Source organism: Sipha flava, unplaced genomic scaffold, assembly GCF_003268045.1.
Source record: "Sipha flava isolate LNK unplaced genomic scaffold, YSA_version1 103_pilon_pilon, whole genome shotgun sequence".
In the NCBI taxonomy this organism is placed as follows: Eukaryota; Metazoa; Arthropoda; class Insecta; order Hemiptera; family Aphididae; genus Sipha; species Sipha flava.
Genome location: NW_020271717.1, coordinates 348,908 through 362,827, shown reverse-complemented (window position 1 = coordinate 362,827; position 13,920 = coordinate 348,908). Strand labels below are relative to the sequence as shown.

At 33.3% G+C, this 13,920-nt stretch overlaps 1 protein-coding gene across 1 annotated transcript in view; it reads right to left on the bottom strand.

Moving 5' to 3' along the window:
- Positions 1–13,920, bottom strand: part of LOC112682389 (scavenger receptor class B member 1-like) — a 37,351-nt gene that overhangs the window by 23,045 nt on the left and 386 nt on the right. Inside the window, exon 2 of the mRNA XM_025552978.1 lies at positions 12,743–13,093. Within this exon, the coding sequence (XP_025408763.1) occupies positions 12,743–12,968 (226 nt within the window). The 5' untranslated portion in view covers positions 12,969–13,093. The remainder of the gene's footprint in view (positions 1–12,742; positions 13,094–13,920) is intronic.

The following is a 13,920-nucleotide window of genomic DNA, read 5'->3' as shown; positions in this document are numbered from 1 at the left end:
GTACGATTGTTTTTGTATTATTATTTTAATAATTTTCAAATTAAATTAAAAACGTTTAAAATCGCTTAAAACATTACAAAATTGATCTAAAAATAATTAGAAGTGTCTGGAACACAAAGCATTGCAACGTTATAATACTGCTCTTTACGATGCACATGCATAAAGAGTCAAGGCCAACCCACGGAGCGTATGTTGCAGCTCCACCGCATAGACACTCGTGGCACGTACAAAAACCAATGAAACTCGAATATTATGCTGCATGTCTGCATTCATAGTCATGTTCGTAGGTATTAGGATGGAACGTTAACAACTCGTTTATTAACATATTATCGTTTGAAATGTTTAAATGTCAAAAATCTATTCTAAGATTATGCCTCTGGAGTATATTTTAATTCTTAGATGGAAAGTTCCTAAATTTCAGTTTCAACTTGCCCACTAAGATTAAATCGTTTCCATTTCACTCGAAAATAGGTTATTGAAATATTAATTTTTTTGGCACACATAAAAAAAGTAGAATTAGGATGGCAACATTTTTTCGGAGAAATGATAATCAATCAATAATACCCCACTGACGATTTTTTAAATTTTATCCTATTGGCTGTAGTAAGAGCAGAAATGTATAATAAATTAATGGGTTTTTATGTTTAATAAATTGTCCCATATGAATAATTAGCGTAGCAAATTCAATAAAATAAATCAAAAGTTCAACTTCTAATAAATTCCCATAGTAAGCTCACTTTAATGTATTTCGATAGTAAGACATATTTTCAATAAAAAGAAATTTTTATTTGTTATTAAATATCATTGTTTAGATAAATTTACAACAGAATTTGGATATATTAGTGATGCAAATTAATGAGTTCATAAAAAAATTAAAACGTATTCTTCGAATTCATTTAAAATCTAATACTACATGATTGAAGTGTTGTAATGCAAAATAGTATGATCTATTGTGGATTAATTTTTTTTTGTTATTGTATAAAAATTCTTATACTTCTCCATTAAAATCAAATATTAGATCATCGTTAAAAAATAATAATATTAATAATAAAATACACCGAGCATTGGAGGTCGTGCGAATATTATACTCTATATGATTAATTAATAAGATTAATGCTAGAGATATGAGTTTTATTAAATTACCGACTGTTGACCTCCTAAATGTAAAATATATTTCGCTTAATGTTTTTCGATATGCATCCTTTTTAGTAACATCACAAATAATAATAATAAATCTTAGTCAATATTAGTATTTATAAATTGGAAGTCTTTGGTTTCGGCAAGTGTATAAGAAATTAAATTGTCCAGTAACGTTTTGACGTAATTATTATTTACGCATTGACCTTAGGCCTCGAATAAAATCATTTCCGTAACCTGTAAGCGTGCTGGGAAATAAAACGCGTCGGTTAAGTAAAACGTAGAAAGCTTATATTAGTTGTTGAATATAATATAATGCATTATTTATTTTTATTACCTATAATTCGTTAGCTCCGGGTGGTCCTAATGTTTAGAATGTATCTATATAGGCATGAATCCGATTTTGAGATGTATTTTAAATTTATGTATAACTGCTGTTGTAACACGTGCATTTTTAAAATATCAGGACTGACTAGATTTTATTCATTCAAAAACTCAAGACAACATAAAGGTTAGAGGATAAGATTATAAACGAGTTTAATTTTGATATTTAAAACTTTGTGAAATCTATGCGGAAATATTTATCGAAGTCGAGTAAGTAGGTAAAAAATACAAGCGCACTTATTCAACCATGCTAGAAATCCGAATTTCTAATTTTTTGATTTTCAAGAAATATATAAAGAATACGATACGGTATAGCAATGTTCGTGTAAAAATATTATTAAAATATCTATAGTTAAATATCGCATAAAAATACATAAATGTACCTATACTAATTATGTTTTACTTAAAAATGAATTATATGATTAATTTTGATTGTATATAATTATTAATGAGAAATATTTACTTTAATAGTACACCTATGATGACATGTTAATATTTATTATTAATTTTAATTATTATTCGAAACGTTACGTAATTGATATACCCAATTGATTTTGGTATAAACTATTCCTCTTGGGAGGAAGATTTATGTTATATTTTTACAACGGAAATTCGTGAGTTACGTAGAATAATATAATGTTGTTTAATAGAAAATTATAAGTGATTATTTTTTTTTAGATGAATGGAATTGACGTAGTCATTGTAAACAATGGAAGTAACCGCTTTGAATACGAGGAGCTCAGTGTAAACGATAAACACTTAACTTGCGTTTTTTTTTTTTCAGAGTCGTAATTTAAATCATATTGTCCTCAGTCGAAACGATTGACTTTGATCGAGACTGTCTGCAAACACGACGACTAATTGGTTTGCAAGACGATTCATGTGTACAAAGACGAGCGCGTACATACATGTATGTTCGTACATGGGGCAGTGGTGAAATTAAAGAATATCAAGATCGAAGTCAAGTCATTGTGTGGCAATTAACGCATTTATACGAGCAGAGTAAACGATTGCATAAACACCACGTATAGCGTTATTACGGTGGTGCCGATCCAAAATATCGCGCGTCCGCGCGTGTCGTGTCGTCCGTGTGCGATCCGTACGAGCGCGTACGAATTGTAAAAAGAGCGTTTCATTTGCAAATTACGATGGACATTAAAACGCTCCGAAGAAAATTGCGCAACGACTGCAACGGCCCCCACCCCCGCGAGCGAACCCAACGATGGACTAATTGACCGCTGTATTGCATTTCATCTAATTCGCGCCACGATTGCCCAACACCGCTACGGAGGCCGATTTTAATAGGATATTTGTGCAGGATCATTATCGAGATCCGTCGCCGTTGATGAAATCGTATTTGTACACCTCGAAAACTAAATTATTATCACCTACGGAGATCGTTAAGACGGAGACGAGATATCTACTACTAATGAGATTAGAGCGACAAGGAACAATTGTAATATCAATGAAACAGGAACGGTGTGATAAGCTGCGTAAAAATGGATAAAAAAACAAATAAATAAATATTAATTAGTTGCCTACTTCATTTATTATGAATGAATCGATTTTTTTTTCCTCTTCACGCCACACGATTGTGTACGAACAAATTTAATGTCATTGTAATTACACATCGCATGTGTGACACATACAACAAATCTGAATTGAATATTAATCGTTATCGATGTTTAATATCGTACATTGTTTCGGCCATTAAACTAATAAGCAGTACACGTTTGCCGGGGTATATCTCAATCAACATGCGATAGTCACGAAATCATATAAATCCCTGGTCGTTCTCTTGTAGTTTTATCTGCATGCAGCTGGTAGTCTACGAGACTGTAGGTACTATGTCAAAAGATAAACTATAAAAATATCATCAAAGTTCATAAAATGTATCTTACTGCCATCATAGTGTTCATCTTGAACGTGTAAATCCAAGGCTGATGAACATACGGACGTCGGATTTGTATGCGCGATAACGATTCATTTGTATAATTAGTGTAGATTTACGGCCTTTTAGTCGACCGGTTAATCAGTCGGTCAAGGGAAGAGATATTCGTATTCCTATCGCAGTTTCGCGTATGTGTATTTAATATCATTGATTTTATAATAGGTACACATATTCACCAGTTCATTCGGGAACACATAAATGCATAGGCGCAATTTGGGGGGCTTGGGTGTGCTTAGCACCCCCATTTTTGAAATTAGCACCCCCAAATGTGTTAATATTAATTTATATTTAAATACTCATTACTCACTATGTATAGAAAAACATAATAATTTTTGAGTTTTTTTGTATAAATATATAAATTTTTATACAGTACAAAAATATTTCGATACGAAAATAATAATATGTAGAAAAACTATTATGGTTTTAAAAAATTACCTATCTAAAGTATCACCGCATGCCAATTTAAAATCTAAAAAAGTTCTAGAAAAAACTTTTAGGCCAGTATTTCTATCCGAAAAAGTGTTAAATAAAATATAAACATCATTATAAAACCATAATATTCTTCGTTTCAGTCAGAATCTAAAAGTGATCATGTGATAAAACATTTGTGTTTACAGACAGGTAATTCGTTATATGCGTAATAAAAATATAAAATTAAAGTGAACAATTTAAATTTAGAAATATTCATATATTTACCAAATATTTTAGTAACTGTTGAATTGTACGGTTTGTGGGTGTCTATAACCATTATGGAACATGAAAAAGATAGAAGGGCTTCTGCACCCCCAGTTTTTTCATTGAAATTGCACCCCTGCATAAATGATAGTTATGAAACGTAACTCCGATAGAAGGCACTGCCTTGCCCGTTATCGAACAAATTTTGTCTAATCGGTGTCTGTTGTCGTCACGGATATATCGAAATGTCTGGGAGTGCGAGAATGAAATTGTTTGTACAGCTATAAGTCGAAAAGCCATTATCTCCTAAACCTTGCCCCGCTCAGATTTCCGCGGAACAATATGACTATAGAAAGCGGCGGAAATCGATTTTTTTTTTTGCAGGTACGATTTTCGCTCACTATTGTACGGTGAACACTGACAACCGACGATCGATCGGTCCGAAAATCGCCCAGACCACGACCAACAATGCGAGTAGTCCGCTCAACATTAACGTTAAAATATACCGCGACCCAGTGGCGTATTTGAGGGGGGGATATGGGGGCGATCGCCCCCCCCCATCGCCTAAGTTATTTGTATATATTATAAATTTATGTTAAGAAAATATTACATTTAAAGTATTGTACTTTATTTACCTTTCTCAATATGTGCAATGCGTAGAAGATGCAAGCATAAAATGGACCAATAGATATGTATTCAAGAATATAAGCATATGTACAAAAAATAAATATTGCACTTAACTAGTGTATAACGCTCGTGCCACCACATCCCCCCCTTTAAATCCCTTCACATCCTTCTTCCATAAAATTAAGTCGAATACGCCACTGTTGCGACCAACATCGGATGTGTTACACCGCGTGCTCTATAGCTTTCGCGCGTTGTATGACATCGATGACGGACGCGACAGCTATTCAAACGGTTTGTTTGCCGTTGCCATTGACCGTGATGGTCGGGCGCGCGCGGGCTCAGTCGTTCCGTCCGTAATTTATAATAATGATCGTAACACGCGCAATTACAATACGAATGGGATTTTCGTCCGTCCGACGCCGCCGGCCATCTGCGGTCAAAGTGTGAAGGTCACGGACACGGCGTATCACGTGCGGATCCTCAAGAATTACGTACACTTCGTACACCTTTGTGCGCGCGCGGAAAAATCGGCCTTAACCTCTCGCGGACGTGGATGTCGGCGTTGTTCACGATCGGAACTATATATATTTCAAGCCGATCGCGGTTCGTGCACACATAACATGTGAATCGGATCTGAAGTTTTTTTTTTTTTTTTTTAGAGGAAGAGTGTGAATAGGAACATTATTATTATTGTAAAACACTACTGCTACCTAGCTCACAAAGATATACTAAATAGCATTGGATAGTAAACATTTATAAATACTTATTATCCAAATCTATATGATTTCGTACCAATATGGAAAATATCAAATGAATATGTAGCAAAAAAAAAATTCCAGGGGGGCGATCGCCACATCGCCCGTCCAATGCAAATCTGCCCCGGATGGTAGCGAAAATTAATATTCATACGTTTTACAATCGGTGCACTTACCATCTCGAAATTAATACCGCAAGATCGAGGGTGATATTTTTATTTTTCGCTTACCGCTGTGATGATCAGCTGTGAATTCCCAACTATGTACACATATCGACATTTTATTACTTTAACGTTTTGCATCATTACGTAACTGAGGCATTTCGCCTGAACTTCCTTTTATGGTATTTAATGAATCCATTTTTGTCTTTTACGTATAAAAATCAAATATTACATGATGTTTTATTAATTGTTAATTTAACGGCCCAAACCGTGTATAAAAACAGTTGCAGTTAATGTAATATGACCCTAAGGTACTTTTCTTGTTCTTCGACGTTTATTACAGCTGCTAACAGTAATAGTTTTCATACGAACTTGAATTTCTGTAATATATCCATGGTAAAGTTAAAATTTAAAAATAAAATAATTGATTCGCCATTCGTGTACTTGAAAATAATAATATTAATAATAACTAAGATAGGTGTGTACACGCGTGCATGTATAACATAATGTCTCGACTTATGCTCGCCGAAATATTTCGCTTCGGTTAGATAGTACAAGCGGTATTTAATATTCTAACTATTCTTTTTATTTAATACCGCCGAAGTTACCGCCTCCGCTACCGCTTTGGTTTGAGCGGAATTTCAGGTGCTTTCGGTACTGAATTTCGGTCATCGTTTTTAACGAGATATACACGCGCACGCGGATCACGATTACAATCGATTACATACAATAACATTGTTGTGCGTACACCACCAGAATCGGAGGAAGAAAAACGATCAATTCAAATATTTATTGTTATTATTATTGTTACTATTTTATCGCGTCGTATCTTGAGCACGCATTGTGCTCGCATGACACCTGTGCGCGCCCGCCGACCAACAAGGACGTGACCGTATGGATTTTTAATGTGTCTCCGTGTGCCGTTCTTGCGAACAACCGAAATAAATCACCGCTACCGGACCAAAAACCAGGTACGCAAAACCGTGTTAAGGATGTATATAATTATGGCGCGAAAAATGGTATCGGTCCGGTTGAATACGAAATCGGAATCCCGCGTGTTGTCGATTCATCGCCGTGCGCAGCCTTGTCGTGCGGTGGACGTATTTTGTGCGATAGTCTTTTACCTGCTATCACGTTCGAGCAGTGACGGTGCTAGAGTTTGCGAGGCCCTGAGCAAAATAAACGTTGGGTCTTATAATATTTATTAATAAAATATTTTAAGTTCAGTTAAATCAGAACTGCGGGGCCTTAATTGTAATTTAAGTCGCGTGGCCCCGGGCAATTGCCCCTATAGCCCACCCCTTCGCGCCGTCCCTGCGTCCGAGGATAGCGACCATGGGACGAAATAAATAACAATCACAGTAGTGCAACGACGAACGATTTATAATACTATGGTGCAACAGGAAAATCACAATTGGAATCTCTCTCAGTGGTTAAAATAATAATAATAATAATAGTATAGCTGTACCGGAGATGTATTATCAGTACGACGCGTTTTTCAACAATAACAATGCATAAAACGAAGAAAAAAACGAGGTAAGACATTTGAACATTTTGGTGGTACGGTAAAACGTCGAGTGTAATGCGTAAAATGTCGTGTTCGGTTTATGAAATATTTTTAAAATATAAACAGTAAATTTACTATCATAATATGGAAAAAACAACCAAGAATTTCTACAAAATGCCTGTAATAATAATATCATTACAACTGTATTAACATAATGATTCCCGAGAAGGATATAACCCGAGAAAAAATAAATTGCCTTAACGCTTTGGCGTGGTTATAAATTATGAAACATTTTTGTTAGGAAGTTTGAAAAACGTTATTATTATGAAATGTAAAAAATTACGTTTTGCGACAGTACAATATATCATGCACTGATAAAAGAAAAATATTAAGTAAAAAATTTTTAGAAATTATTGCGCTCGTTTCGTTGTAACCTTCTGCGTACATACGTTACAGCTGCTGAAAGTTTATTGCGTGCGTGCGTGCGTTTCATGAAATTGCGTTCGAATTAATTTAATGGTACATACGTATTGCAGTGAATTTAACCTTCTTCGAACGCTGTGCGCGTATACCATCGTAGCTATATATTAATGTATTTCCGTGAGAAAAAATATCGATTCAACGTCAATTACATATTAGTGTCGATCGTGATTTTTCTTCAACGCAAGTCCGCGGCATCGTTTAGTTTCATGTACGCCTCATGTACCCGATCGAATCAACGACCGGTATTTTAAAAAATGTTTAGCTATTATTACCTAACCTAACCATTATTTATCATATTACGTAGGAAATAAAATGTTTAGTCGAACTCTGTTGAACGTATTATTTCGTATAAATCACATGGCTCGAATGATAAACAACTTGTTTTGAAAACTTTTTTTCAACGTTTACATTTTTCCACGGAAAAGTTTCCCACATTTCTGGATAAAAAAAAATCCGATTCTTTGTATATTTATGATAAAAGGAACTTTTGGTGGCACCCATTTGTGTTTTAATTTACACCGATCGTAAACATGTAATATGTTTATTATCCTTATGACTTATTTCCGGCTAATTTTCATTATTACATTAGTTGTAGACGCAATAGTAAAGAACAATATTTAACCAAGGGAATAACTTTAGTAAACACACACACGTACGAAAAGATCGTAAACATATGTGTACATAATATATTGAGTGTGTATGACGTTTAAAGATTCATACATGATTAATTACCTCGAATATTTGATGGGACGGACGATATTGCACTACACAACATTATGTACCGTTTACATTTCATTTAGGTAGTCAATTCAAAATATTATGTAAATAACATTAATGGTGTGTTGCCGATATGACGTCTGAGCGATCCGTGCGGAGTGTGGTTAATAGAAAAATTTCGCCTACTTGATACGTAGCAGTGAGTTCCGATTAGCTATCGCTGAAATCTGCATAGAACTTGTTGACTGGACGATTGAATTGATATCGACTTCTTTGAAAGCGACGACCAGCGGTAACATTGAAATATTAATGTCATTATTTGTCCACGGATTTCCCCAAGGTCAACAGTTGGTCAACTGTTATACGCTACGGCGGACCGGCAGACGAATTAAGGATTCATGGCGTGTAACCGCGCTACAAAGGATCCTATTGACGTATTCGATGAATAGATCCGTAAACTCGGCCGTCGACACAAGTACACGCTGTGAGAACCCATTGAAATTCGAGTCGGTTTGGACACGACGTGATAAGATAGACAAGTGAATTAACATGTGAACATGATGACGATAGTCTACGAGCGAATTCTGGCAGCGTTGGACGATTCTAAAACCTCAAAAGCGACCGACGTCATATCCTGGAATATCGGTTATGTTTGACGTACGTAGGTACCGTCGATCTTTATTAAATCCATTAAGTTTATGATGACCCAAGAGCACCCGGACACGCAACGGGAAGTATAAAATACGTTTGAATATTTGATACGGACACGTGCGAAAGACGAATTTTCAAAAGTCATCGTAGTACGACATTATTTAATAACAGAACGTTTTATGTAGACAAGATGCGTAATTTTTGTGAATAGAATTATTGTACTGTAAACCTATACGTTAAACCAATCATTGATATTTTAATATAAATCCTTATTCTATGCACATACGTCATGTTGGCTATTATTTCAAACCCATTTTATCAACCAGCACATAATATTTCAACGATTGGTTTACATTTCAAACATTTTATCAAAAATATATTTTTCATATTTGCTGTGTGTTTTACACCATGACAGAATTTAAAAGTTTACATATGTGTATGTCACTACGTGTATACTACGAAAAACAAATGTATTCGTTGGGACGAGTATAAATTAAGCTGAATAAATAATTTTCATACATTTATGTCTTATATGTTAGTAGATGTGAAAACAATAGGGTCATTTGTTTTGTGTTTTGCGGTGTATTTAATGTTAACGGTTTATGTTTGAACACAACCGAATAAATAAATCGTCGAACTATATACATGTGTATACCAAGTTAACAGTGACAAAGATCTTTTGAACAAAAGATCAACGAAATTCCTACGCCCACCGTTAAATTTATAATTTATCCGTTAGAGTTCAACAAACTGATCAAGTATAATATAATTAACAGTTGGCATACCCCATAAAAAGAAATTAGAGACGGGCTATAATTATTAAAATTCGATCGTCTCTAACTAATTGATTATGAGTAAAGATAATAATAATTATTGTTCAACTCTATGCATAAAATATTATGTTTGTATATTTGTAATTTACAACAATTTTTCGATTATTGTTCAGTGGAAGATTCGCAATACAACGGGCCTACGACGTATATGCAAAATGTACGTGTTCGTTTTTTAAAATCTAGTCGTGAAAAAATAAACCATACAATTCCTTAGACTAAATAAAATATAACGCTACGATTGTTGGTGCATCTTCGAATTTTTATTTCTGTCGTTACCATTACTAGATTCGTGTTATTGGCCTTGATATTGATTCAAACATTATAAAATGTTGCGTAAAATGTTTACGTAATGGTTGAACAAATTTACCGAATAGTTAATATAAGCCACTATGACATGTTTTTTACACGAAACACAACTGCACTTATAATCTACTTAGAATTCTGACTTTCTCAACGCATATTATTCATGTTTATCCTACTTATTATATCTATATATTTATTTTTCCGAAGTTTACTCGTAGTTCAATATCAACATTCAAATTATTGTTTTCCAGCATCGATAATAAAGAGAAAACGTCAATATTTATTTTACTGTAAACCTACATTTGGATCATTTAAATAGTACCTATGTGAGTATACTTATATGTTAGTCATATTTATTTTTAGTGAGATTTCATGTTGTATTTTAGAATATCTAAGTTTACTTTAGACATTTTTATGATTTTTATTATCTTTTGTTGTTAATTGAAACACGATGTTTTTCGTTGTACAGACGCTGTTCCGTTGTTTTTATTGTTCTTTAAAATACATAATCTCAAGACCATTTGGTGTGGATCCGTACACATTTAGAACAATTATCTAAGGATTTCGTGTTTCGAATACAAGAAATGAACGAAATATAATATTTAAACACAATTAAACTGGTTGGAACGACAAACCGTAAGGAAAAACCCTCATTTGATTCCACTGTCGAATGGTTAGTAGGTAGTTAATAGTCTCACAAAAGATAACACTATACAATTTACAGTCGTTGCATAATTTTTAGTTACAAAAATGTTTACTGATTTTCAACATGGTTATAATTTGTATGTATGTAAAAAGGTGTAACGAATTTAAAAAGATTTAGAAAGAATTTAGAAACAACACGTAATTATGTCGTCGTATTCGAAATTTGTACGCGATTAATCATGACCATAAAATATTTCGGAGTAGTTCATGTGCAGCATATAATCCGTTCAAAAATTGCAAATATAAAAATGTTGATACGATAAGCCAATAGCTTCTAAGCATACATTCACGGTTAAGTTTGATAACTACTAAGGTGTTTGTCTTTCTTGCAACCCCCATGTGCTTATAATAGTACTTCAACGAAATAATAAACAAGTTTTAATAGATAATTTGGCTTGTTTGGGAACCGGTGGGATGCAAGGTTGATTTAGTTCCAATTTCTATTGCACAAGCGACGCTTGAAATAAACCGATTACCAAGGCTGACTACTACTTCTTTACGATCGGTGAAAAATCTTATCGCTTGTTGTACATATTAGTATAGTTTTTAGCAAAATGTGAAATGCAAAATAGTATATGATTAACGTACGTGAATCAATACGTGAAATGTTATTATCTCTATCTGCAGACGTTACTTAATGTTTGATGTTTTCGCCATCTGCCGATGACCTTTCCACTAGAATTAATTATTGTTATTGAAAATAGTAAAATATTATGGGTTTAAAACGGTGAATTGTGAAAAGAACATGCAATTGAATATGAATGTCCATGAACTTATTTATTTTTACTTGAAGTAAAAAAAAATATCGTAAGATCCATAAAATGTACAAAACTAAAGTGTTACATAAGCTATAAAAATTAAACAATTGGTAATTTGATAGAAATAAAAAACCTAAAAATAAAAGAATATATTTGCAGTAATGAGAAAAGCTTGATTACATAAAAATACAACTATCATTTAATATTATTTTAATTAAAAAATCATTGAAATTCTCCTAGTTTATCAATCACTTATTAATATACCGGATTTTTTTTTCATTCTAGTAAATGAGTGCATATGACGTCAGATTCAGGTTAAAACAAATTTTTTCAAACCATAATTTTATCATTTGTGGTTTTTTTTTAATTTATACTTCGTTTGAAGAAAACCATAAAACCTTGGGGAAAAGTGAAATTTAAACTTTATGCTGTTGTAGTTATTCACTACAAGTATTTAAGGTCTATTAGTTGTCGTTATAAAACATGTAACTACAAACACTTATTATAGATAAGTGTTTAAAAATAATATTGTATTCCTATGTCTTTAAAAGACCAATTTTTATATGAAATAATTACATTTATCATGAAAAAATAGGTAAAATGATATTTCAAAATCCATATACATTAGTTATGAGTTTGTACATTTTTAATTAAGTACTTTATTATTCGCCGAAAAAATATTTGGAATTAAGATATTGAAACACACCTAATTACTGGTGTACAACACGCGTTAAACTTTCATTTAAGATAACCATTAACATATTGATTGAAATGGTTTTCGTTTTAGTTGCAGAAAAAAAAGTTGTGATATATTTTTTTTATATTCCTATTACATTTTAAGTTTGTATCAACGTCTTCGGCAATGATATCGCACACCGTACATTTTATTTTCGTAAACGTCCGATGCAACGGACAATGCCTACCATTCGTATTTCTCACGCGCTACATACGACATGCGTTAATCGATCCGCACGAAAATAGTGCAATAATTTTCCGGAATATTACGGAACGTGCAAAACGTAAACGGACGGCAAAAAAACTGCATGCAAATAATTGATTTACTAAAATCGACTGTCAATTTAGTGAGACCCATACCTATAGTGCAATACGGTTTCCTCTTTTGATCGGAAGCGTTGGACGTTGCGTCCCTGGAGGTAGTGGAAGAAGTTTCCGTGGAGGAATCTTTGGCGCTGGTCGTCTCGAGACAGGGCCATTTCACTTCGTCGTCAGTGTCGTCCTCTGGGTTTTTCTTTATCAACGCCGCGGTCAAATTCAGAGCTACTATGTTTTTTTTGTAATAATTTCGCTGATTTTGATTCATTTTGCGTTTGATAATGTTTTCAGTTTATCACGGCGTCTTTCGCAAAGCAAACGGAGTACGAGTATGTAGATTATTATGTATAACAGCAGCTCGATTTATCCATGTAACATTATCAACACAGTGATCTGCAATAAAAAAACAATCTGATTAATCGAAAAGCTTAATAATCAAATGTTGGCTTTGATGTATAATTGTAATAATTTATTTATCAATGAACAGCAACGGTTCGGTGTAAGATTCATTTTATATTACAAGGCAAACTGCTAGAATACTACTTTCCTTCATTATATATCTAAGTTTGTATATTACTGTTCATAGAGAACACAAATAATACGTGGATAAAATAATGTAGGAATTAATAAAACATAATTTTTTGTATTTACAAAAGGAGCTCAGGTGAACGCAAATAGTAACATAGTAAAGAATTGAAAGTGTTATTATTCAAACGTATACGTCGTTGTATTTCATTATTGCACCTAATATAATTCATGAGTAATTTTGTGTATCATGTTTGTGTTCCATATTATGCAAACCGTTACTGTTTAAAATGAATAAGATAAAACCAAATAGTTGTTTATAGACAACTGGTACAAGAATTCGAAGATTTGCATAACGTTTTAAAATCGAACAATAAGAAATAGCAAACGTTAAAGAAATATTTGAGCTTTAAAATTTTACCTAAAAACATGATTTCAACATTTTAATTTACCAACATACAAACATGTTTTTTTTCTCCCGATATTTAATACGATTTGTACCGATTTTTTTTTTTTTATATTTACTCTCGTCGAGGATCGAGGAAATATAAAAACGCGTGTCGCAAGGAAAACATATTACAAGAACGGTTTCGTTACAACCAAATAATATCGTATAGAACCGTGGGGGGCGGGGGGGGGGGGGGGGGGGGGGGGGGGGGGGGAGGAAAAAACAAAAAAAAAACCCCCCCACGTTC